General features: G+C 35.8%; 1 protein-coding gene across 2 annotated transcripts; it reads right to left on the bottom strand.

Annotated features, from left to right (window-relative positions):
• Positions 1 to 744: 744 nt before the first annotated feature.
• Positions 745 to 25,748, bottom strand: CIRSR (corepressor of RBPJ and splicing regulator). Of its 2 annotated transcripts, XM_085322786.1 has the most exons (9): positions 25,634 to 25,748; positions 25,024 to 25,097; positions 22,957 to 22,970; positions 22,812 to 22,867; positions 22,503 to 22,551; positions 22,174 to 22,291; positions 5,649 to 5,755; positions 4,115 to 4,200; positions 745 to 2,332 (listed from the first exon to the last, which is right to left on the bottom strand). In XM_085322786.1, exons 1-9 carry the CDS (start codon positions 25,720 to 25,722, stop codon positions 1,609 to 1,611), a joined length of 1,317 nt encoding a protein of 438 aa, XP_085178912.1. In that variant the 5' UTR covers positions 25,723 to 25,748; the 3' UTR covers positions 745 to 1,608. The 2 variants fall into 2 exon arrangements, with proteins under 2 accessions (XP_085178912.1, XP_085178920.1); XM_085322794.1 differs by lacking the exon at positions 22,957 to 22,970 and having other exon boundaries at positions 25,634 to 25,721.
• Positions 25,749 to 26,217: the final 469 nt, after the last annotated feature.

Raw genomic sequence — 26,217 nt, 5'->3', positions numbered from 1 at the left:
GGGGCAGCGCGGCGGGGCCCGCGGCCCTCGGCGCCGTCGGCCGAGGAGCGAGGCTCTTGTCGCGGGCCGCAGCACCTGGGGCCCAGCCGGAGGGCGGCGGAGCCATGGCCCCGCCGGGCAGCACGCGGTTACTCTTCTGCTTTAACTTCCCTTCACGGGGCCAGCCCTCACAGCAAACCCCTGCCGCTTACCGGTCCTGTGCAGAGGAGGCCAGGCGTACTCCCGATCCTTCTAAACCAGGGCCTCCGCACGCCCGCCAGGGCAGGGCCTGCCTCTGCGGAGCTGTGCGTGCCCCGTAACTCAGCTACTTCAGCAAGGATGCCTACAGCAACCTGCTGCAAGGGCGTGTTAAAGAGAAAGGTGACATCTCTCAATGGCTCGCCTTTTCAAAGCCATTCACAWGTGCTTAAAAGACTGGCCAGCTCTTTATTAAAGACTTATATTAAAACTTACATTAAACTCCATCTTACACTGAAAATTTTCTGTATGATGGTTTTAAGAAGCAGAAGTGGACTGGTATTAAAAGAAAACACCCATTTGTCTCAAGGGAGAGGAAGGCAAAAAAAATGGTGCTTGCCAGAATACTGAGTACGATGACACCTCTTCACCTGCCCACTAACTAATATACTTCCAGCTGCCACCCTGAAGAGGCAAAGCAACATTCCCTTTGCGATAAGAACAACACGGGAAAGTGTACCCCTGTGCATTTGCACTGACTCAGAACTCTGGCAAAGGCGGCAACTGTTAATATTTTTAAAGAATACGATACTTTATTATGGAAGCTCATCTTCATAACAGTGTTTGCAGAAAATGGCTGACAATAATGAAGAAAAATGAATTTTTTTTCCTGAAAACAAAAAAAAAAAAAAAAAGAATATTTATATTAACTTTCTATCACTTACAACAAAATACCTGAAACAGTCGAGGCAGTAAATATTCTTTTCGTGTCTTGGGAAATTATTGAACAATAACTTGACATTGTACTGACATATATCAACAGGGGTTCAAGATGTTTAGATAGCCCTGACCAAGCTGTACACCACAGGAGGTCAAAAAAATGTTGGCTACCCACTTATATGAACTATGTCTCTCTGTTGTTTTAACTCATGAAATTGATCTCTTACAGAGAACTTTAGGAAAAATGCTTCAGTATGAAAAAACTCTACAATCTGATGTTTTGACATATGAAGCAGTGATTTCATCCAAAACTATCTCAGACATCTGTTATCATTTAAAATATGCCAGGACTCTTCCCAAATTACTGATTCCCCTCACAGTTGCATCTAAACAGAAATCATCATTATCAAAACCTAGGGTATCACATACTGTTCTGAATTATTTTAAAACACTAAAATTAGGTCTATGGTCTACGACTTAACTCCATGTATACAAGAAATACTTACCAACAGGCATATTTACAGTAAGAAAAATACAGTAACATTTGTACCTAATTTACAAATATTCCCACATTATAGAAATTATGCTGTTGGTTTTATGTAGGAAATGACAGTTACAGAGGTTGGAAAATGAGCAGCAATACATAATTGAGCCCTTGTTAAAGGTATTCATCAAAAATGGAGACATTTTTGTTTGCACCTGTCCCCTAGACTATCTGTTTTTTTTCCTCTCTCGGCTTCTGCTTCTACTGCGTCTGCTGCTTTCTCTATGTTCCACTTCTGCATACTTGTCTCCACAGCTCTCTCTACGTTTTTTCTTCTCTCTGTGCACATCTGTGCTGGGGCTTCTGGTTTCATTTCTCCTGTGCCGTTCTTCACTGGGGCTTTGACTTGGGCTTTTTCTTATTTGCCTTTGCCTGTTACTGCTGTGACTTGTGCAAGGGCTTCTCCTGCTCCTCTCATCCATGCTTTGGCTTCTGCTATCCCTCTCCTTTCTTTCAGCCTCTCCCTTGTTGGTGCTATGGTATCTACTTTTGGACTTTCTTTCCCCCTCACAGGAGTTCCATTTGTTGTTCTCTGCAGAACYATCTTGCTTTAAAAGTCTATACTTCTCCCTATCTTTGTCCTTGTTACCGTGACTACTGGAGAGATCTTCATAAAGTTTTTCCTTCCTCGTCTTTGCCTTTCCTTCTGAATCACTGCTGCTAGCCTCTGAAAACTTGTCTTTTTTTCTTTTCTTAGAATACATCTTCTTTTGTGCTGCTTTATCTCTGCTGTCAGTCTCACTATCACTGCTGCTTACTGAAGTCTCACTGGAGGATGAGGAAGAGGATCTTGTCTTATGTTTCTTGTGTTTACTTTTGCTTTTTTTCTTTTGCTGCTTTTTTTTCTTTCTGTCTTTCYTTTTCTTTTTCTTCTCCAGACGATCCAGTTTCCTTTTATTTTCAAAATAAGAGAGTAATCAGATGTGTTAAGACATTTTAAAATATAATGTCACTGTCTTTTGAAGTTCACTACTTCAGATGACCTACACAGTAAATACAATATTTTTCATAAAAGCATGTTGAATTTCTCTCCTTTCTGCAAAGTCTTATTTTAAAATTTATGACCTTGAGTTAACCATAGCTAAAATCCTCCTGTAATCCACAACGGTTCCCTCTAAATAGGAGGAATACAATTTTTTAATTCCTTTATTTTTTAAAAATAGAAGAAATGTGAATTTGGGTGTTCTAACTAAGAATACATTCAGCAGTGCTTTTCTTTCATGTCAATCTGCTTTTGAGATTTTGAAAATAATTTGCTGCTTTTTGTTTGTGCATTTTCACAATAAGAAATTTTGAAAATGAAAAATTGGCAATTAGTATTAATTTCCTAATAATGATAGAAACTGAGACTCTAAGGCCTACATTCCAAGTCCTTCAGGCAAACAATACTGATGTTTTCAATCATTTCTCTGTCACAAATAGAAATTTGTAATTTCTAGCCAAGTACAACATTTTATCGCGCACACTACTGTCGCTGCCATTTAAATGCTTTTACCTAGTTTTTAATTTCAACTCCTTGCTGTCTCTGTTTATTCTTCTCAAAGACTCAGTGACTGAAAAGTGAAAATACTTTTCAGTATATTCAAAAATATTACTTCAAACTCTCAGAATGTAAAGGACCAAAGTATTTACTGAACTTCAACTTTGAAAATATAAAATACTGCTATTTAATGGTGTTGGGCCAGCAAGTTCAAATAAAATATTTTTAAATGACTCAGACTACATAACATTCGTTACTTAAAATGAACATAAAACATGTCCAGCATTTTCAGAGAATGTCTTATTAAATATACAGATATAGTAGATACCTAGCTACTCATGTACCTGCCTATGCATTCACCTTCCCTTCTTTTTTCCTTTTTTCCCAAGAAAACAGAATACGTTTTTAACCTAAAAGGCAGCCTGACTGCCATTTTAACTAGTGATATCTATAGGGGATCTATCAGGCAGTAGCTCTTATTTTCCACTTTAAACATTTAAAAGTTATTTTAAGATACCATTGCAAATTAACAGAGGAAAAAATGTGAGCCACCTTAAGCATATGAAACCAATAGGATAGAAGCAAAGAATGAAAACCTTATTCTTGCAGTTCTCATTAAAAGGTAATATGGGGAGCTCCCTCTGCTGGCTTAGTTGCATAAGCAAACTGGAAACCTCTGATCTAGAGCTGTGCAGAGCTCTGCCAACCCTGATGCTGGGACACATCATCAGGTTAAATTTAGCTGTACTGGAAAAAATGTACAACTTGGCAAAGTTTATATCAGTAAGCAAGGACATATCGTTTTTAATCCTGGAAGAAGACGCTGTAAACAATGGAGTTCAAAATCATATTTTAAAATAGGAATCTACAGTATCTTCAATAAGCCAATGCATATGTAATACCTGAGTGCTTATTTCAGTATCAGAGGTAAATTAGAAATGAACCTCAATCCAAAAGTATCAAACCTAGACTAGAAGAGACAGACTAAAAAAAWTGCAACTAGATTAAGAAAAAACATACTGCATAATGCATTTGTGGTCAAGTGTATGTTAAMTTAAATTGATTTCCTTCTGCCATGATGTTGCTAAATTCTTCAATGGTATAGAAGAGTTACAACAACAAGCGTGTGTGAGAAAGCTATGGTGTCAGAATTACTGGTTAAATAGATCCTCTCCGCGAGGTACCACAATTACCTTAGAAGTTTCTGTTTTTGTTTGGTTGACAGTGATTTTAAAAATTCAACTTCAGGATCATCATCTCCTTCACTTGCAACATATTCCTAGGAAAATGTAGTAAGAGATTAAGTCCTTAAATAAAAATAACCTCTTAATTCAGATTTCTGTATTAAAACCGATGCCTGTGTACCTTCTATTTCCATAGGTACACATTTATATTACTACATCAACTTATGAAAAGGAGCCACATATTTGCTACAAAGAAAAAACACATTCTGTCTCAAAGGGAAGCAGATGCTATAATGTAGGAAGCATATAAAAGAAGTTATTAGTAACATATGAAGCATTACTGCTACGGAGAGAAGCATCTCTGAAATAGTTGATAAAAATGAGCAAATTTTGGAGCTTACATAATTCCCTGAGATAAGTCATTATCATTCATGGAAGATGGGGAAGGTACTAGTCCTGCTCAAACCCAGAATAATTTAGGCATACTATTTTTTCTGCCTCAGTATAATAGTTAGGAAAACAGGTGTTACAAACATCTACCTCCCTGTTATGTTATTGGTCCTTCAATGTTCATGAATATTGTACGTGAAATATTGTAATCATATAATCTACACACAGTAACACAATAACCAAAGCATAGATACTTTAAGAACTTGAATTCTTCAAATTGTATGCAACTGATACAGCACAGCTCCCTGCTGTGATGTTTTTTATTTTAGCCACAGTCAGAAGGTGAAAGCAGACATAAAGATAGAAAATTCTTCTGATAAAAAGAAAAACATAAAACAAACATACTCAACAACTCTTATATCACTGCAGTAAATTTAATACTGCCCATATGCTACCTGTCTTCTGGGATAAAATACAGCTTTGTTTAAATGCCAAGGGAGACCTGTCTGTGGAGTCACAATGAATCGTCCATTTACTCCGGCTTTTCAGGATGAGTGAGGGCTGTTGTCCCCAGTCTACTTCACCTTGGTCACCTAGCAGTTTGGCTGCCTTGCTATGTGAACAAAGGTTATTTCATGGTGACTCACTCAAGTAATGTATATAAACTGCTCATTTTACGTTTTTATTAAAGCATCCAGGTAAGAAAGGTACCTTGAGAAGTCTATATAAAGGCAATTAAATATGTTCGCTCCAAATGGCAACAGATGTAACAATAGTCAATTAAGTAAAAAAAAATCTTCAGCTATAGCATTCGTGGCCGTAATTACTTGTGATGCTTCCTCTAACTTCTTCCAAAAGCTAGTATCACGGACGAGTTACGTGGCAGAATCCCTAAACATTCCCTTTTGTAAGAAATTCAATTTCTAGTCCGTCAGAGGAGGTATTTAATTCATTAAAGATAGGTTATAAAAAAATTTGCCATTCTGACTAAAACAAAGCTGGAAAACACAGTAAGTTTCTGGATCTTTTTCTGCTAGTATAGCTATCCAGCTTTCCTATGGATATGCATATTGGAAAACATTAAGTAGCAATTCACAAGCAATCACATTTGGATTTATAGACATTTTCAGCTTACTAGTAAAAAGATCATTACCTGTGATGGATCATTTGCGGTCAAGTTTCTCCCCAGTACATTTCGTTTCAGTGCAAACCCACTGTTTCTCATCTCCGCTATTAGCTCCGAGGGGTGCATTGATGGCCCTGTTCACAAAAATCACAGTTTGAATGTATCATTTATATCTCTCTACCTTTTTTGGACTCCACAGTAGGAATTCAGTTGAAGCTTTGTTAAGTAAAATCACAGCTAAATCAACTCAATAATCTTCTGCTGGGCAAATAATCAGATATGATTTTCTAAAACAGCAGTCTGGAGATTCAGAATAGAAAATAATTGCATTTTTCTTTAAGTGCAAAGGGATTCTCTTATGTAACTTTGTCATGTTGAAAACAATATATTTAAGTAACTCTAGTAGCATGTTTTTGTTATAGTATTAAAAAAAAACCCACAGGAAAACAAGAAAAAATATTAGGCAAGACTTTTCAGTACCTCCTCTTCCCTAGAACAATGGGAAAATGCACACCTAATGCTATTACCATGACATTTTTCATAGTGACGCTTTTTTTTCACTTACATGTGGAAAGTAACCAAGAAACTCAGTATATTTATGAAAAAAATTAAATATATGAAAAATTAAACTATGTCCTTAATTATTTCAGGGACCTCCAAATGTGCTGCGTCTCYGGGCTGTTAATTGAAAGGCTCCTCACAGGTCTCTGTTGTAAAAACTTGCAAAATGTGYAGTACACTACATTAGAGTCCGTGTTTCAGATTAGGCATATTATCTTTGTTTGCAAACACCCATAAAAAATAAAATGAGATACCTATTTTGGATCATTCAGCTTTCACTGCATAACTTATAAGCCTTGTAACTCACTCTTTTACCTGAATTAAATACTGTGATCATCAACTTCATGTACTCCTATGCTTAGATACTTTCCCCACCTTCAAGAATACACTCTTTTGGTAGGCCACTTTCAGTAAATTTACTTACCAGTTCATTCACTAACCTGTCAATGAATTAGCAATACTGTATAAGGTTAATCTAAATTACAAGGCATGTAAAATGAAGCATGAAACACATGACTGCTAATACTTCAGTAATAGAATTGTAAAGGATAAAATAAGCTAGTTTTATCCAATATATTGATTCTGTTTTGCAGTTTTGAGAGTTTCTTAGTTGCACAGAAGAACAAAACTCAAAAATTTTTAATACAGAAAAGTATGGAAAATTAAAAGAATTTTTTAATATGGAAAACAAGATAGCACTTTCTCAAAAAAAAGCCAACTTTAACTTTTTTCAGTTTTCCTGCATAATATACTGCTTACAGAAACAGATTTATCTGCAAAGAAGGAATGAAGAAGATTACACTTGAAAAAATAATGGTCTAAGCAGCCTTTGCATTACTCATTTTCTCTTCCCAAGTTTCTAATTATTCCAGCCAAATACAATTTTCTAAGGAAATACCTTTTAGTCCCTCACTGACTTTAAGTGTTCTATTAAATAGGGGCTCCCCCCCCACATACACATATATTTTACCAAGTGTTTTTTTCTTTTAAAATGTTACACTGTAATTGTAAGCTCAGTGAGAGTTAATGACTGTGTATGGGTTGCTTTGTTTACATTTTTGCTTATTTCAGTTTTAAAAGACTCACTGAAGAAAGTAAAGGAACACAGTTAAGATTTTCTGCTCCTCAGTATCCCCTGTACCAGCTTGCCAACATACAGATTTGTCCATGTCTGTATAGCATCAAAAAAGATTACATCTATCAGCAAGGGTGATAAAAGTAGAAAGATATTTACAGGAAAATCAGTAAGACTCAGCAAACTGAAAAAAGTTAAAGTTGGCTTTTTTTGAGAAAGTGCTATCTTGTTTTCCATATTAAAAAATTAAAAAAWTAAAAAATTTAGTATATCTCAAAGATATACTAAAAATGTAATTTAAGTTACTCGCACTACAATTCCAGATTCATATATTTGGATGAAAAGAGAAGAGTGAGTCCTTTGGTTTGGAAGGGTTGCTTCCCCAGCCACCTCTCACAAGGATTTTTCCTGAGATCTAAAAACTGAAATGGTAGTCATACATGGCAGCACATTTTGATCTCAGCAAGAGATCATCGCTTGCAGCTGATGATCTCAGGGCCATCTTTAGGGAAGTACAACCAAGAGCAGATCCCAGACAGAAAAGAACTGATCAACAGAAGGAATTCACAGGTCAAGAAATATGGTAGTTGGAGATGTTACCATAACCTTGCTCTATTTGCCCAAATCTTCTCTGGATGGTTACCAAGATTGGACACGAGCCGAACAACAGAAACTGTACCAGCTCACAGCTGATGTCTTGATTCAAAAAAAAAAACAAAAAAAGAAAGCCACGTAAAGCAGCCAATAAAAATAAAATACGAAAACAAAAACAAGCCCTGTATAAAGAAGCTGAATGGAGACACACCTGTACAGCCACAAAGATTTCACCATACCAAAGAAATCCAAACCTTTGACCAGATTAAAGTTTATAATCCCCCTTTTATTCAAAGATTACAGCAGTAAGAGTCACTGCCTGTCAAAATAACACGATTAACTTACTAGGTCTTCCCCCTGCAGTACCTCAGGGCATTGTACACACTCTGATACATACTGAATACCTAGATATTCCCATTAATGTAGTCACAAAAATGGCAGAACACAACATGTCCAAACTTCCATAGAAAATCTGGAAGAGAACTAGCACAGAACCCCTAATTTTATGGTTACTTACAAAGACTAGAGTCAGGATCAAGACAWGAGCAGCATAAAGGCGCTAAGGCACATCTGCTTTCCAAAGCCCAGTTCAAAACCATTTTCTGGAGAGAGACCTTTCGGGCCTTCTTTGTGCAGCACCACTGGGAAGGAGGTAAGCAATTCTTTTCCTCTTTTTACATAAAAAGCTTCTCATGAATGCACAGCATTACTGATTTTTGTGCACTTCCGTCCAATCTATTTCAGCTGTTCTTTGAAGTATGGATCACTACAAGTGAACAGGAAGCTGGTCAGAGTGGCTACTCAGGCCAAGATCCAACACAGAACTGTGTGTTAACTTTTCAGTTAGCTTTTCAGAGGAAAAATCAGCATTAGGTTGGGAAACAAAAACAAAAAGGAACATATACTAAGTGAGCTTGGAAGGAAAGAAAATCAGGCTAAAAATAAGTTTACATGAGTTTTGCTTTCTTGTTTATTAATAATATTAGGGAGACATGTTCATAGCTCCACATGCAATGTTTTAGGTACAACATGGTTCTACCATAACAAGGACAAGTAACAAATAATTGTTACTCCTGTTTTGTGAACATACACAAATTATATCAAATACACCTATGAAACCTTAACAGATCTTCAGTTTTTATGAAGTGGTTTGTGAAGTAAGTGATTCCTGTTTTGGTCTCCCTATAATCATGGTGAGGGAAACAGCAACTTAGGCTTAGCCAAGGCTTGTGAGGAGAAGTGAGAACCTTCTTGAAGATTTATTACATAATTTTTTTGTGTAACTACAAGTTTTAAAAAGCCAGCACTACGAAACAGATTGAGAAAACAAATCAACTCTGTAAAGTACACACAGAACACCATCCCATTTTACAACTCTTGTGTGGTGATGCCAGTCAGGCATCACACAAGCATACTGACCCCTACGGTTGATTACAGRGGACTCTTTTGTAGCATAAAAATCTTTCTGGTTTATAAGTTCTGAGAGGACTAAACAGGGGAACTTGCTCAAAGTTTTATTTTTGCACAGCTTGTATCAATGAACTTCTCAGAAGTTCTGATACCTAATGACAGCGAGACTGCATTACCTTTTTTTTTTTTTTCCTCCCTCCCTCCAGTCACACTGCTAGACTACTTAAGGATAATCCAATACCTGATCTGACAAATCTAAGACTGTTTTGTATCTGGTTAGAAATCCAGGCTGGGAAATTTAGTTAAGACAATAAAATTGATAATGGCTACACAGCTTAATATCAATCTTCTATTACTATCTATTATTGTCTGTAACACAGCACTAGAATCAAGAAATTCTTTGTTCTTATAATTGAATTCCTGCTCAGTGACTTTCTTTCCCATTCCTGCATCAGCAGACCACTCTTGATTTATACTTGAATGACTTCTGATAAGCTGATCTGATCTTCCTTGAAATACCAGTGACAGTTTGAAGTCTTCTAGGATTCCTCAGCTCAGTTATTTTATGAGACAGCATTGAGGGCTGTAACATACTTCTTTCTGGGCTGCTTTCTTGCAGTCTTAACGGACATAGGTGCCTACACACGTGAGCAAATAATCACAATTCCATTTCCACACTACAGAATTAAATAGGAGATTTCTTCTGRATTATACAAACAAGCAAGACAAAAACAGTACGAAAGACAAACACTGAACCTCACTTAACACAGGTTTGAAAAAATGTCTCAGCAGCATGCTGGGTTTCCTTACTTAGGAGCTAAAGCTTAGGCCTAGGAATCACCACTAACTTTTTGGTAGAGGGCCTGCTCATTTACTAAGTGATACAAAACTCATGAATTGACTGCAGAGTTTGGCTTGCTGGAGCTATGACTATGCCCTGTGTGATCAATCTCAGTATGCTCGGTAAGCCAAAAAGGTAAATCTTCTCAGTTTTATCTTTGGCTTATGACCTCACTTATGTCATAACCCTCCTAGATCTTCAGACAAAATAGGTATGAGGTATACCTTATGGCCACGCATCTTCATTCAGTTGAATTTCAGTTAAGTTGGAGACTGCAAGACMGTTGGCAAGTTTGTGCTCAGAGGCTCCCAGTATGCTAAAACCTTGGGACCCAGTGCTAGCTAAGTATTCTTGGCCAGTACCCACCAACTTGCAAAAATTCATGAGTACATCAGGAATAGAAAAATAYTGTGTACCGCAAAAATTAATGTCCTCATATATTCATCCCTTACTTGTGAGATAGTCAGTGAAGAAGCTAGTATGACCTCATGTACGTGAAAAGGTCTAGATACAACTGTCATGAGTTGACAAAGTTAGATATAGAAATCCTGTAAAAATAGCTGATTGCTATGACTTCTAACAACTAGTCTCAGCATTCATCCATCAGCAAACTAAAAATAAGTTCAAACTTACAATGTTTCATCACCTGTTTCTTATTCTTTCTGAAACAAGTCAAATACAGTACCTTGCTATTTTTGAATATGACTGTGTGTCAAGCTTATTTTCTGGAATTTTCATTTTGAAAAGAGGAAGACGAGAAACTTTAGAACTTTTCCAGATGACACTCGTTTAAAACTAAAACATTAATATTCTGTAAAATCCATAGTCACAGAAGGGCTTTTCACCACACAGGATARTAAGTTCATTGCATGCTGATATACTTCTTTTTGTACATTAAGACAACTTGGTAAGTTTTTTAGAGCTACAGTTACCTACAATTTTATTAAGGGGTTATACAAGACAGGCTCCACAGTTAAGAAGCAACAAAAGCTTTTTTTATTTTTTCATGGCCTTTGTAATTTTTAAGAAAAACTGTTTTCAAGTAAATAGACTATAGTTTCTTCCTTCTCACAGAAGTGCTTACTGCATTGCTCCTCTCTCCTTTCTTCTGCTTAAAATACCATTTAAGGTAAAAAAAAAAAAAAAAAATCCAGTTAGCTCAGTCAGTTTATATAATTGAAGCATAAAATCTGGAAACTCAACCCATTAAATGAAGTGTAAAAAGAAAGATTTTAGTGTTGCACAAAGTGCAACCTGAGCACAACTTTAAATCAACAGCTGTTGAGGCATCTCTGTAATATTTATACAATTAAGAAATAGAAGAGCTGTAAATAGAAGTTTTCTGAAGTATATACGAGCCTCAATTATACTGAATTGCAGAAGGATATCATACTAGAATTTCTAGAACATATTGCCAAATTGCCTGTATAACAAAGAGCACTCCAATTTCTTATTGCACTTAACTGAGATCAAATTAGCAGAAATAATTCTACCTCTATCAAACATCTGAGGGGGAAGGGAAAATATAATTCTGTATTTCAATTACTAAAGACCTAAGTTACAGAAAGTTCTCCTACTCCACCTTGCAACACCTTCCCCAGCCCAGAAACAAAATAAATGCATAGTTAAGACTGACATTTTAAATTCTTTTAAATACTTCTTTTACAGTTACACATGCAAAGGATGCATTTAACGCTTTGTTGTTGCCAGGATATTTCTTTGAACAAGCACAGGAAAAGGACTTCTCGTAGGACAACAACGCTAGCTGTAACACACCAGCCAGTATCCCTCTATTAAAATGTCTAAAGCACATTTTTCTAATTATCCAATATTAGAGGACAACGTACTAAAAAATCTCTTTTCATAACAACTGTGATTAAATACCACTTTATCCTACAACAGTTGCAGTGGCAGTAAGGACAGAAACATAATGTTATGATTGCTAGTATGTCTAAAAATAGCACTTTTACTTCTGTCTATTTGCAATGCATAACCTTGACAGTATCTGCTCAATTTATTGATAAAAGCTTCCACTGCTGTCAGCAGTGCAGATGAGCAAACTGAATTATTCTTTGCAATCAGTGAAGTTTCCAACTGGATTCTGGAATATGTACAGACAGCAAAGAGGTAAGAAACAGTAATAGTGTAACCACTAACCCCACCTATGGCAGGGGAAATTATAGTAACAAATTGTACTTAGACAGTGGTTGCCATTATGTACAAATACAAAAATTCCTGAAAAAAAAGGCAGCAAATTCCTTATGGTTTCACTTTAACTACAKTTTTTTGATCTATATTTTAATTCATACCCATCATGGGTATATATTATCAAAATATATATTATTTAGAACAAAGAGCTGGACTTTTCTTGAGCTTCCTTTTCCTAAGGAGGTGTTCTGGTGTGGGATAGCTTTCAGTTTATGTATGTGAGCTGAATGATTTTATGATTCCTTTGAATCTAAATTAACACCACCATCATACCATTAGAATTCTGCTGATTTGGTGAAAGATATATCATTTATATGGTCATAAATGTAAGATAAGTACACAGGTACATCTGCCATCCATACATCAGTCTCATATTATGYATTATACATCAATATACTCCACACCATCGTGTTTAGAAAAGTCAGGTATCAATCAAGGAAAAGACACTTTCAAGCTTACCCTTTTTACTACATAGATCCTGTTAACAAAGTAGGGCTAAAGCATGTTGTCTTCTTTTTTCTCTCATAGGCATCTTAGACAATATGATGCCATAATTCTTCCAAAATTTAAATCTGGTCTTCTATGCAACAGTGATACTAAAGCTGTGCTCTGTTATTGCCAAAAATTAAATTGGCAAATACCACTCAGACTTTAAAACTGCCTTGTTAATGATCTTTAAGCAAAGCAAACAGGAACTTAATGAATTACTCATTAAAGATGAGCTATACATTGCAAGCTCACAAACAGTATTTCACTGATCAAGGATTGCACAGCTGCGTGCAAGTGTTCCCAAACTGGATTACAAAGGAAATTAAATAATGATCACCTTCAGTGCTAAGACCGAGTTGTTCCTGGGTTTGCCATGTCTGAARGCAGAGTCTTGTGGTTCTGAACAACTCCTCTTAGCGTAGAGTCCTCTACATAAATAAATTTTGGAAAACCATCTTGCTTGCAGGTTTTGGCTCAGCCCATACTTGCATGAAGCAGGAATGTATTCTAAGCTCAGAATACTGCCTTCTCTGATGGTGGCGGAGGCAGAACACTTGCATACAAGGGGATTTTGTTTTTAAAAGACAAATTGATTTTATAGCTAGCATAAACAGTTCCATCAATACATACATAAACTTTTTGTTTGCCTTCTTCCTATGGTCCTATACCTTCTTTTTAATATGGCTTAAAATAAAAATGAAGAACAATGTAAAAAATTACAGACTGAGCCTAATTACACTGTATCTTCTATGAACTTTTATTATCATTGTGACAGAGGTAAGAGAATACCCTTTCATTTACCTAAAGGACAATAAGCTATTATCATGATTATGTGATCATGATCCTGGTCACAAAGAACCTAGCAAATTTATACTGTCTCCACTAATGCAGAACTGATTATTTGCTACTAATAATTTTCCCATCTACTTCAGAGATGACTGCATTCAGACCATATTTACACTTCAAATCCACAGCTGCAGTTGGCACTGAAGGAAAGCAAATATAAAAACTTTGCGACTCTTTATCAGTTTTATTTTGGAGGATCTGCGGTTCAACTGATCACAGAATTTCAGCATAACTGTACCACGCTTTTGTCAGAGGCATTTCAGGGAATCTTCAGTTTCCTTTTATTTTTTTTTCTAAGAAGTAAAAAACACTTACATTAACAAACTGCTATATGAATCAATATTTCTTGTTTAAATGCTAACACAACACTTCTAACAGAAATCTGTATTTTACAAACTTACATCAAATACTGAGACTTCTGAAACATAAATGGAGGATTATTCTAAAATGTGACAGTTCTTAGACTGAGCAAAGATTTTATTAGGGTTCCTACTGTTCACAATCAAAGCACTCAGCTGCAGATCATAAAGGAAGGGTTCATAAGCTATGCATTTATACAGATGACCTTTTATACAAATGTTCATGGTTAACATATTCAAATATCTTTTCTTTATGTTATTATAGATTCAAGAGAACACTTAATTCCTGCTTTCGTATTGGATGTAATGCAAGTTTTTATTTACTGGGAAACAAGAATGTACCATATTTTTCACAGAAAAAAAACGCAGCGAGTTTGTAGGCATAATACAGATAGAGATGTCCTTTTTACTATTTCCATACGGTTGATAACGTCAATGATTATTACAGAAACAATTTTCACCAAAAAGCAAAAGATCACTGGAACTCACTAAGTAACAGACCATTCAAAAGCACAACCACAATTAATTCCAGCGCACTCAGGTAATGCAAACAAATGGTACCAACTCTAGAAGCTCATAATGGCTTATTAAATCTAAAGAAGGTCCCATTTACACAGACATGTCCAGAATTTCTTTATCTTAATAGAACACAAACATTAGATATAAATACATGTAACTGTATTACATTTTTACCATTATTTGTCCAAGTTTTCCATAACATGCAAATCTCTTTTTTCCCTGTAATTGTATTGGAGGGATCATGTATGGAGTCACTCGGTGCTAAAACATTCAAAGCAGTCATTAGCAGATAAGGATGYCCAGCAATCTCCAGTTTTAGGTTTCACAGATTTCAAGAGCGTAAGAATCCTACTTATCTTAACATCCCATCGGCTTCTAACTGAAAGATTTACAAAATTAGCTCCCCATTTGGGACACTAGCCTTCTTTCATWAGATAGTAATAAATTGTGTCCAAGYAGCTTTCTCCCTCCCTCAAATAAATATAATARAAATTGTAAGTATTTAAGCTTCATCTGGCCAAGGAAGTTAGGGGCAATTTTGAAGTGAAGTAACWAAACTCTTTTGAAATATTTTATATAGAAAACTTAAAAGTCTCTGTCATAGTAAAATCGAAGGCTTTCGATGACCCACATTATGGAAATTCCATCACCATTTTGCKTCTCCCTTCTATTCAAGAACTATGTGACTTGAGAGCACTTAAGCATGAAAATAAGAAATTGGGTTCAGTGAAGAAATAAAAGGAATCTTGACTAGCATTATTAGGCTGCAGAGCTACTCTTGGCATTAGAAAAAGGAAAAAAAAAATAATGTTTAACATCTTTTGTTACTGTGCTCTGTTCGTTGTCAAATCMCTGTCAGCATCCTAATGCCATCTCTGAAGACATGTTAACCAAAACAATCCTTTTGTACTTCATCCCGTACAAATCTTCACCAGGTCCAACAATTTTAGGGGTTTCGCTTAGCGCTACTATGCTCTCTGATGTTCTGCATGAAGCTTCCTGGGCTTAGTATTCACCCTATTATTTGTGAATGATCCTTCCAATTTTAGTATCAGACATAGCAACACAAATGAAACGAGATCCAGCGTACGACAATGAAGACAAAAAATTCTTAGCTCCATTTCTTTGATTTACTATTGGCATTTGTTCCTCTTTTACTGATAGTGTGTGGAGCTAAGAAAAAATACATTGTTTTGTAAAATTATTTTAAGAACATTTTAAAAATACTGGAATAGCCAAAAAAMCACCCCACCCCACCACAACCACTGTTTTTATTTGCAAGTTTGACTAAAACTGTACGAGAAGATGCATTTTCTTCTGTGAAACTGAACAGTGGTATACTTAGATACACTGTGATCACAGCCTGGAAATCATCCAGGTTGAGAACCAACAGATGAGCAATACTTCTATCAATTAGGTTTAAGAATTTACATTTCAATTTACATCGCTGGTTGGAAGTGTTTTGTGTATGTGTGYATGCTCCATGTAGGAGCGACATTTTAGAATTAACACATTTCAAAGTTTATGAAATACCATGAACTACTGACCTACTAGGAAATCAAAAGCTGTGGTCTGAACTCCCCAAAAAACTTTGAAAGCACAAAATCAACAGATATCACTGGTGAATGTTAAAAAAAAAAAAAAGAACTGTGAAAACAGGCAAACTTTTAGGATCTAGTGACCTGGTTTTATGCTGGCAGGTAATACATATTTTACACACAAATATATACGAACAGGTACACACAAAGTCATAACCACAAATGATAGTTCCACCTTGTCTGAGCTTTGAAAGTTAGGATTTCATCAGGAAAGAACATTCTAAATCAGTTTAGCCCGAAGAAGCATTTTGATTGCCTAATTTAACTTTGTGAAGGAGAACTAAATCTTATAAGTTGGTCTGTAAGCCTCACAGCTGGAACATCCTAACACTACTTTGCAGTTTCCAGTGATCAAAGTAAGTTACTTTTTATCTAAAACTAAGAATTTCATAATGGAAATAATGCAACACCAGGGGGTGCAGTTATCATGAAATAATTACACTCCTGGGAGATTACAGACAAGGCTGTACCACAGGGGTGTGATTATCCCATGATAACCACATCCACTGAAATTGCCTTATTGCAAAAATAATCTCTATTCACTGGTGAGATATTATTCAATAGGCACTTTAATGGCAAGATTATTATTTTTTTAGCATGAATTACCAAATAGATTAGTAAAATGGTCCCAGAAGCAAAATAACCAAGCCGCCAAGCCTAACTCATGGGTACTGATTGTAGCTATTTTTCTGTTTGCYGTAGCACTGCAGTATATTGCAGATCCTGAAAAATAGCTCTCTCTTCTCACAAAACACAGTTCTGTGCCATACACACATGCRTTAACCCTACAGCATTTCCGCTGGAGTAATCTGAGTCAATGACTGTTCTTTGCATATAAGATACTCAAAACTGAACCCAAAACAGCAATGCCAGTCATTTTATATGCAAAGAGAAAGATTACAACATAGTCCTCATGTAAGATAACAAATTCAAAGACGAATATCTTTCTGCTGAACTAAGAGAATCACAGCTTTTAAGATTTTTCTTTCCAAAAATTCTACATTGGTGGTTATTTTACAAYGCTTGAAAAACTATACACTGATTAATAGTTGTTCTTTATCATCACAGAGAAACAGAAGAAAGACTTCAAATAATGCAACTATATCACACAGAAGCTTCATTTTCGTTCRTTTTTAATTGAGGATGAAAAATAGTCTCAGCCCAGATAAGACATTTTGTTTTACTCTCGTCCTGGGGGAAGAGGAAACTACAATAAAACATATGCTGAACTTGCAGCAAGTGCTCTTGAACATTTCCATTGTGTGTTGAGATATACTATTTATGTAACTGCCAAAGGAAACTATAACGGTAATAAAAGTCAAGTGCACTGTTCTCAAATATATGAGAATTAAATAAACAGGATTTTTTAAAAGCACCTTCTAACAGCAGACTTCTCTGGAAAAGTTGTGTCAACAAAACCTCAAGAGATGCTGAAACTACGAAAACACTGCTTTGTGGCATGTTGTAATACACAGTATTAATCCACTGTTCTGTTTACATACTATTTCCTTCCCTTTAACACAGTCTGCTGTGCTGCATCTTTAACATTCATCTGGATGGATCTTTTTTTGCATTATTTAAACTTCTTTTCTTTCAAATAGGAGTTCTAAATCTTGCTGAAATTCAGTGATTTGGGCAATTAAAAATATAGAAAGATAAAAAATTACCACCTTTTGGACTTTTACTATACTGAAGATAACATTTCAAATAAGGTATTTGATGGCCTAGTTTTGGGAGGAAGAAAAGGAAAGATGGGAAAGGGCTGGTTTTGTCATTTTTACTCAGTAATTTGGTTATGCTGATAGAACAGGGTTTTTTCCTTTTTTCTGCCAAAAGCTTTTGCTTTTGACCAACAAGAAAGATGAAAAGTAGGCAAATACTACTGCTTTTTGCATGCAAAAGATCTTGTTACCAATAATATTTGCCACCACTTTTTTCTTTCCAGATTAATTTTGTTCAGTACTATTTCTGAGAGCAGTGACCCTTCTACACTGGAGACTTTTAAAGACTTTGAAGTTATTACACCACTGATTGCAGACATGAGTCTGATTAGGATATAAGATACTTCTGCGGTTTCTAATCTTGTGGGTACGAGTTGTTTCAGCCCTTCCTTAGGGCAGAATATGTGAAGCTATCGTTTCTGTTCTATTCCATGGACAGAAACACATTTGGGTGAATGCACAAAGTCAGCTGTAAACAAGACAAAATCATTTATCTTCCCATGCATCAAGTGTGCTTCTCTTAGCAGAACAACAGACCAGCAAGAAGCCACCACTGGGTAACACAAGGGAAGTCAGGCCATCTCTTTAAAGCCGCTCACGCKGCAATTAGTGATGTGAACGTATCTGGAACGTCAGGCGTTGGACCAGGAGGCAGAGGCTCCCAAGCACAGACTGCTCTGGGATTCACGACCAGCCAGCAGGCTCTGCAGCACATCGGCTAGTGCCTCCCAACCCCGCGCTCATATGTGGCGTGCTTTGCCACAGCAGGAGGATCTTCACACTTGTAACAAYGTTCAGCACAAGATTAGGACAGAAGTAAAGTATCCTAAGCTAAAAAGGGTAACGCAACTATCAAGCACTGCCTAAAAAAAATGATTTCACTTTGTTTTGGCAAAAAGTGATGCCAGATTGYCTTTTATCATAAGACCACAAATCAGAAAGAATAAAGTGCTACCAAATAAATCACTTCCAAGCAACACTGAGCTCTTCTCCTATCAAAAAAAAAAAAAATCTGTAATTTGCCCCCCCCTCCTTTTTTTAAATCAGTTTCAATGATACATAGCCTAAATTGGGTTATTCTAATACAATCAGTTTCTAAAACTAATTTGATTCCCGGTTAATTGATTACCTTACTAAAACTTTCATTTTTATTCCTTATTTTATCTCTGTATTTATCAAATGATTATATCCCTTCACTTATGAGATGATATTTATATTTCACTATCCTGACACAAACTAGGAACAAGCTTTTAAAGATGCTGTTCCTACACACGGAATTACTTCTTGACCTTTAAAAGAGTTACTTGCCTAGATAATTTAGCCTAGCACTTTTAACTTTCTCAAAAGCTGGTTGTAGATATATTTGAACATTATTGAAAGCAAAGAAAAATACGTTAGCATCCATATCATATGTCTGGCTATTAAAAAAATAATAATAMTAAACAAACGTTCTGGATCTGCTGTATGCTACACTCAATCTCACTCCATCCTTGACATCTCTACTCATCGTTCTCTTCAAAGACAGGCCTGTGATTTCTTCTGTGCTCTGGAGATGAATGCACTGCTTCTGAAAATTATCCTTTAGCATTCAGATCTTATAAAAAAAWTACAAAGCCACTTGGCTTGTGCTGGCAACTACAATAAATGAAAACTCCAGATAGAAAACTGATAGAAATCATGTAAATTAAGCACAACAGGAGACGTGTGACACGAGAARAAATCTTAAAAAAAGGAAATTCAATTGCTTGTGGGTTTTTTTTTAAACCTAATCCTCAGTTCAGCAAATGCAGAAAGGTTTCATAGAAAGACAATATCATAAACAAGCCTCTGACCAGCTACAAAGCAGTATTTCCCTCAATTCTAGTCAATCTATGTAAGAATGCTGTGGCAAGAGACACTCCCACAGTATGGTAAAACAATCAGCTAATACATTAAGAATTTAGTCTACAACAYAGGACTGGTTTCAGGATTTAGTTCAAAAAAGTCTATTTATACATGACAAACTTTAATATATCATGCAGATGAATTATGGTCTTAAGATAATCAGTGGATTCAATAGCTGGGTTCTCACTTAACTAGTGCTTCATCTACGTATAAGGAATTTTCATAAATCTCACATGAGTGTAATTTAGCTCTTACTAAATCAGACAAAGATTTGGAAAAGTTGATGAAAGGATTGCATGCCTGAGGTTAGAAAAAGCAGACAACCTTTTATCGGTTGATCTAATTAAAGATATTACCATTTCCCTATAAGCCTTGTATCTTCTATTAAGTCAAGAACTTACAATTGTTTTAAACCTTACCTGCAGTGTTTTACATATAGTTTCCCTGAAAGGAAGAAAGAGCAAGTAGCAGTATCATTACAGCTGACTATTCAAATCCAAGAACACAGTGTCTTACAAATTATATATACAAACCATGATCTGTCGCCCACCCCTACTCCCTGAAATCTTTCCTCTCAGGCTAATAAAAAGTCTGCGCTCAGCAGAGCACACTTTCTTTTAAGTTCTGGAGTTGAAAATGTGCGAGTGTTTGCACAGTCAGGGAACAGAGATAGTTTTACAGCACCTTCCTTCATGCAAAGTACATTGTATGTGCTAAATCCCTCTCTTCAGACTTAGAATGACYGGAAAGCTAATCAGAGAACATCTTTCTGACCAGGAAATGCTCACAGCAGTCACACATTTCTTACAGCTAGGTAGTTCAGTTAGCTTTGAAGCAAGCACTTAGTCTCACACAGACACTGCAAAGTGTCCTTACTGCACYGTTATGAATAATAAGGAGCCCATTTTCAAGTTCTGTGCAAGAATGTACAAATATTTTCAAATTTCTCAGCAAACACTCTTAAAAGTTACTCGTAGCATTTGAATTGGTTAAAAAGAATTCTGCAGTATAAAAGCATGTCTTACATGTGACAGCTGCACAATATAATTCTACYAATAAACGCTCCATGCACAATTTCTTCTAAGGTAAGAATGAGGTAAGAAAATAATTTAATGTTGTACCTTATTGAACATAAAGGCAGAGAATAACAACTACAGCAATGTCAATATAATGGTATAATCATCAGCCAACACTTAAACGCAGAGTAATGTAAGAGGCACTAAATCCTTCTGAGGCTTCATCTCAAAGAAGTAACATGCAACTAGGTGGTCTAACTTCAAAAGATAAGACAAGATGTAACACGGAATAAAACTAAGAGCTACCACATAAATTAGATAACCTGAGGAAAGACATCAAAATAGAAGTCATCATCAAGTGTGCAAGTCTTGCAAAACTGACATACATAACTGAATACAAAACAAAACACATGATTTTAAGTGGAATACAGAAATGCCAAAGATTCACCCGAGTTACCAGCTGCTTTTTTAATATATCACAATTTTACGAATACTAGAAATATTACAATCTTGGGCCAACTTACAGAAATCAAAGAATATTAAAAATATGACAATCTTGGGTCAACCTACAAAAAGAAACCACTCAGAATTGTTACTCAATGCAAACAATATTCAATTTGAATGATTATATCCACTCCTTCAAACCTCACTTAATACTAAATGCCATGTGTTTTTAATTAGGAAAACTAATAGAGAAAACAAAATGTAGTTCATGAAGCTACAGAAAGCCAAATAAAGGAAATCAGGCATTTGAAAATATGAGTTTTAATTTMTGTCCCATTCATAAAAGCATTTCATATGTCTAAGTGACAGAGCACTGGAACAGGCTGCCCAGAGAGGCTGTGGAGTCTCCTTCTCTGGAGATATTCAACACCCGCCTGGACACAACCCTGCCTAACATGCTCTAGGTGACCCTGCTGAGCAGGGGGGYTGGAGCAGATGATCTCCAGAGGTCCCTTCCAACCATACTGATTCTATGATTCTATGACTATTAAATAAATAAATAGCCTCTCCCTTTTCCTCCAAGTGGTTTACAAAGATGTACTGATGTATTCTCACATTTCCAAACAGCATTCCTGAATTTGAACTGAGACAGTCTTTGATAGTTTATTTGTTAATTATTTTTGTGACACAAATATTGTCATTCCAATATAAACAGTCTCATGGCAGCTTTTGAATTTCTGCCACAAAAAGATCAAAGCAAAAGTCATTGCAAATTGTTTTTGAAATCATGTTACTAACYGGAATATTAGATCCCTAGCATTTGAAATACTTCGCTTGAAATTGTGGATACTACATTTGGAATAAAGAAGCGTCTTCTCTGTTTCACAAACCATTTGAAATATGGCAAACTTAAATCTTCCAAAATTAAACCTGACAAGTTCCTCCAAAATTTACAACCAGAATCTATGAAGGAAATTCGGTGCCTACCTGAACCATCAGTGGAGACTGAACTTGCATTAATTCCGGAAAGGCCAAACAAAGGACATTCCCGATCAGTGTTTACATGGCCCCACTTGTGGCATTTAATACATCTCACATTCCGCACCTAAAAGGAGAAAAAAGAAACAATTGACAGAATTCGGTTAACAATACAACTTAATGTTTAGAGAAATGTCTATGTTGTTATACAAAAGGAAGACTTTTAAACTCACTGAGAAACAGACGATAAAATTAAGAGAGTCCACGTGAATGTTCTGCAGTTAGATAATATTTGAAATAACCCAAGATATCCAGAGAGTGAAATTTATGTAACTTGCCTGGATACCAAAAGGCTGATCTCTGATATTCACATCATCCTTAGCATATCTGTAACACAAACACAGAAAGAAAATATGGATTAAATCTTCAATTTAAAAAAAAGTTTATATATGTATAAAATGACTGTAAGTCCTGTTACTGTTAAATGTGCACCCATTTCAGAGATATAATTCTAGTAAGTATTAGTTTTAATGTGTTTCCAAAATGGATGTAAAATTCAAATATAGAAAAGGAAGTAAAAGAAAAGGATGTGGAGATTAAGTAAGGAAAAAAATATTTTGTTTGCAAAAAAATCCAGATTATCTTACTTTTCTCGAGGGGCGACTTTTTGCCATTCAAATTTGTACTCAGTCTCTCCTTCTTGCTGTAAAATATAAAACATGGGAAGACTGAAATTTATCATACTTTTTAAATAAGTAGAAAGAAACATTAAGAAATGATGTAGCAAATTACCTCTTTAGTTTCTTCTGCAAATTATCAGAAATCATGAAAAAGAAGAGACAATACATTAATTATACATGTAACATACAGCTGGTATCTAATCTGAAGACAAAAGATTTTATTATTTACCCTAATACAATAGTTCAAATACTCAGAAAGTAATTTTATTTAAATAGGGAGCACTAATAAATAATCAACCTCCAGTATACTCAATTACAAATCCTACAATACTAGAATAATCTCTTAACCGCATTGCTTAAATATATAAGCATTAAAAGTCTTATCTTAAAAGCTTGCAAAGGAAACGTTGTACAGTAGGACAGCAAGAATATCTAGGAATTGGATATTTTGCAAAGATTGCTTTTTCTCAGGTTCAAGTAAAAAAAGAATGAGTTTCACAATCACTTCATTCTGCACAAAATAGTGGTTATAAAGGCAGTTTCCCATTTTAGTAGGTTATCATTAGTTTTATGATCACACCTACTTAGAATTTAGTGTATGAAAATTGGTAGGTATGTCTGATCCATATTTCTCAAGATAAATAAGAACATGTCTCACAGTACAGTACTCTGTTAGAGTGTGCTTCTTCACTGGCTGATTTATAAAATGGAAATTGTAATTGTAATTGGCAGAAAGCTTTTCCTCTCCAAGAGTTTTAAGGTACTTTCTGGCAAGCACGCGGTCACTGTAAAGCAAGTTACATTTATATTAAATTTAATTCTTTTCTTAAAAGGATCTCATAAAGCAACCAAAAATTTTTAGTAAGAATTAATTTGTCACTTATTGTGTCAGTCCCCTGGGCCCATACTTATCTGTGAAGCTTCATGTTTTAAAAATTTCACATACCAGGGAAAGAGGATTTATTTTCAAATAAAACAAAATGCACTGACTATAAAGGAAATGCATATGTATTCAACAAATAAAAAAATCACAAGATGAAATTTCAGCTTTGCGGGACTGGTATCCCTAGGTTTTGTACCTAGCGGAAAGAGAATGGAGTCCAAGCCTCCTTCAAAGGGTAATTTAGAAAGGGTCTAACTTAAAGCCTTTGTATCATCACTGAAGACTTTTCTTTCCTTTAGGTGGAAAGGAAGCCTAGACTGTATATTAGCTTTAAAAAATTACTCCTGCTTCAGTAAATCAGCAGAACAGCTTTGCAGGACAACTTGTTTTTTCTCCTTTTTACGAAAGTAGTTTAAGAATTATTAGCAACAACAGTTAGGTTTAAAATTAGTTCTAAACAATTTTTAAAAGAATTACAATCACTCTGAATGTAACGAATTAGTTTAAGATATTTTAAAGAGAAACAATTGCAAAACTTGCTCTACAAGAATAAGCCTATTTAAGCGTTTCCAAGGGTTTCAGTTCAAGAGGAAAGATGCACTTAAAAGCAAACATTCTTAGAATGTTTTTCTACTACCTTAATTCTGCCCTTACTCATACCAATCATTTAATTTTACCGGATTAATGTATCCACTAGGTATTTACTAACTCCTGTTTAGGGAGCTACCAAATACAGTCTTAGTCAGACCATCTAGCACTTTTGATTATACACTCTCCATGGTCAGTATTTATAAAATTTCAGGAAATCAGCTGCTTTCCTCAACATTTTCTAYGCATGATATGTCAAATTGAGTTTTGGGCAGAACTTATAAGCAAAAACAGCTCCACTGTTTCTGAAAGGGAGAGTAAGCAGGATTGTATTTGGCTGTAATAAAACAGAACTCAGAGTCACTGTGACGATCTAGTCTTTCTCATCCAAAGGCTTTCTCATCTAAAGGAAACACCTTTGCTCAAGGACAGAATCTCTGCTGCTGCTGTAAAAAATATCTTACTTTTTTCTTCCTTTCACATCAAATTGTTCCTTAAAAAGTATCCCTTAGTTTGGGAGAAATTAAGTTTGAGTGAGATTAAAATTATCAAAAGCTACAAATCATTGCACATTCCCACCAAGAAGTCATACCTTCTAGTTTTACCTCACTACGGGCATTGTATTTTATTTTGAAACAGACAGTGCTTATTTCTTTGGGGGTTTTTTAGCTTTGCAATGCTGTAGGCTCAAAATCAAGAAAACAGTACCTTTCTTTGCTCCAGGTGGGGCCTCATACATGAAATTAAGACCATTCTTCACACGCTCATCACCCATAAGCAATCTAAATGAAAAAGACAGAGTTTGGAGTGTTATACATGAAACATTTACATTGGTATTTAAATAATTAGACAAGAAATCTGCACAAGGAAATTGCCACCACAACTGGGAATTTCTCACTGGTTAATATCAGTACCAGAAGTTCAGTATCAAAGAACTGAGGGCCCAGTCAGTACTTTTGCATGCCCCACTGCATACCAAAATCACACATTTCAATCGTAACTAAAACATAGTGCTGTGCCCACAGACTATGGGAGATGGGTTTCTGCATGATCCAAATGTTGCTATACAAGTTTACCTGCTGCTCTGTTAAATGTCACATACAGTGAAGATGAGCATGTGAGATGACTCACACAAATTACCTGAAAAACTGATGTATGACCTTTGCTTAAGTAGACCCCAATTTATGAGTCACTGTCCTCTGCTGTTACTAAGATCAGTGGGAGACAGTGCTTCAGATAACCCACATCGAGATGTCCTTCACTGCTATGAAGTTCAGAGACGGTAGGAGGATGCGTGTGGTGTTATGCCAAGTCTCACCTATTATCATAGGATTCCTGTTCTTTAAGATACTGTTGCATTAATTCTTCTTGTTTCTTCTTATCATATGATATTTTCTGTTCCGCCATCCATACCTAGTTAAAACAAGCAAGTTTCTACTTTAAACGAATAACAAATCTATGTGAAATACTGGGAAAGGATGGGCACAGGGTGCTGGGCGGGGATTTTCCCGAGAAGCGTGTGGTGTCTAYCCAGGGAACCAGATGTTCAGAAGCTGGAGTCAGAAAAAAGGAGTTATAAGAATGTATGAGAAGCAAACTTAAAGCTTCTAATATACAGCTTTTTTCCATGCCTCTTCCTCCCCTACTTAATGTGAGTTTCTCCAAATCAAAATTAATATTCTGAGAAGACACTACTAAGAATAGTTCTCTCATTACAGATTAGTTTATATTAGAAGAGAGACGTATTACAAAGTAGGACTATTCCAGAAAAACAGGGTGTGCCTAACTGCTGAATTTCAAATTCACACCTAATTTCAACTGGAATAGCTCCTGTATGCCGACAACCCGACGCAAGAGGGTGTCTTGGGCGGCGGCCGACGCGCTTCCCCGCGCCCCGGCAGA

The sequence above is a fragment of the Rhea americana genome, unplaced genomic scaffold (genome assembly GCF_003343005.1).
Source record: "Rhea americana isolate MKP2758 unplaced genomic scaffold, rheAme1 scaffold_12, whole genome shotgun sequence".
In the NCBI taxonomy this organism is placed as follows: domain Eukaryota; kingdom Metazoa; phylum Chordata; class Aves; order Rheiformes; family Rheidae; genus Rhea; species Rhea americana.
Note: the sequence above shows the minus strand (reverse complement) of the source record. Positions and strands in the feature narration are given on the sequence as shown.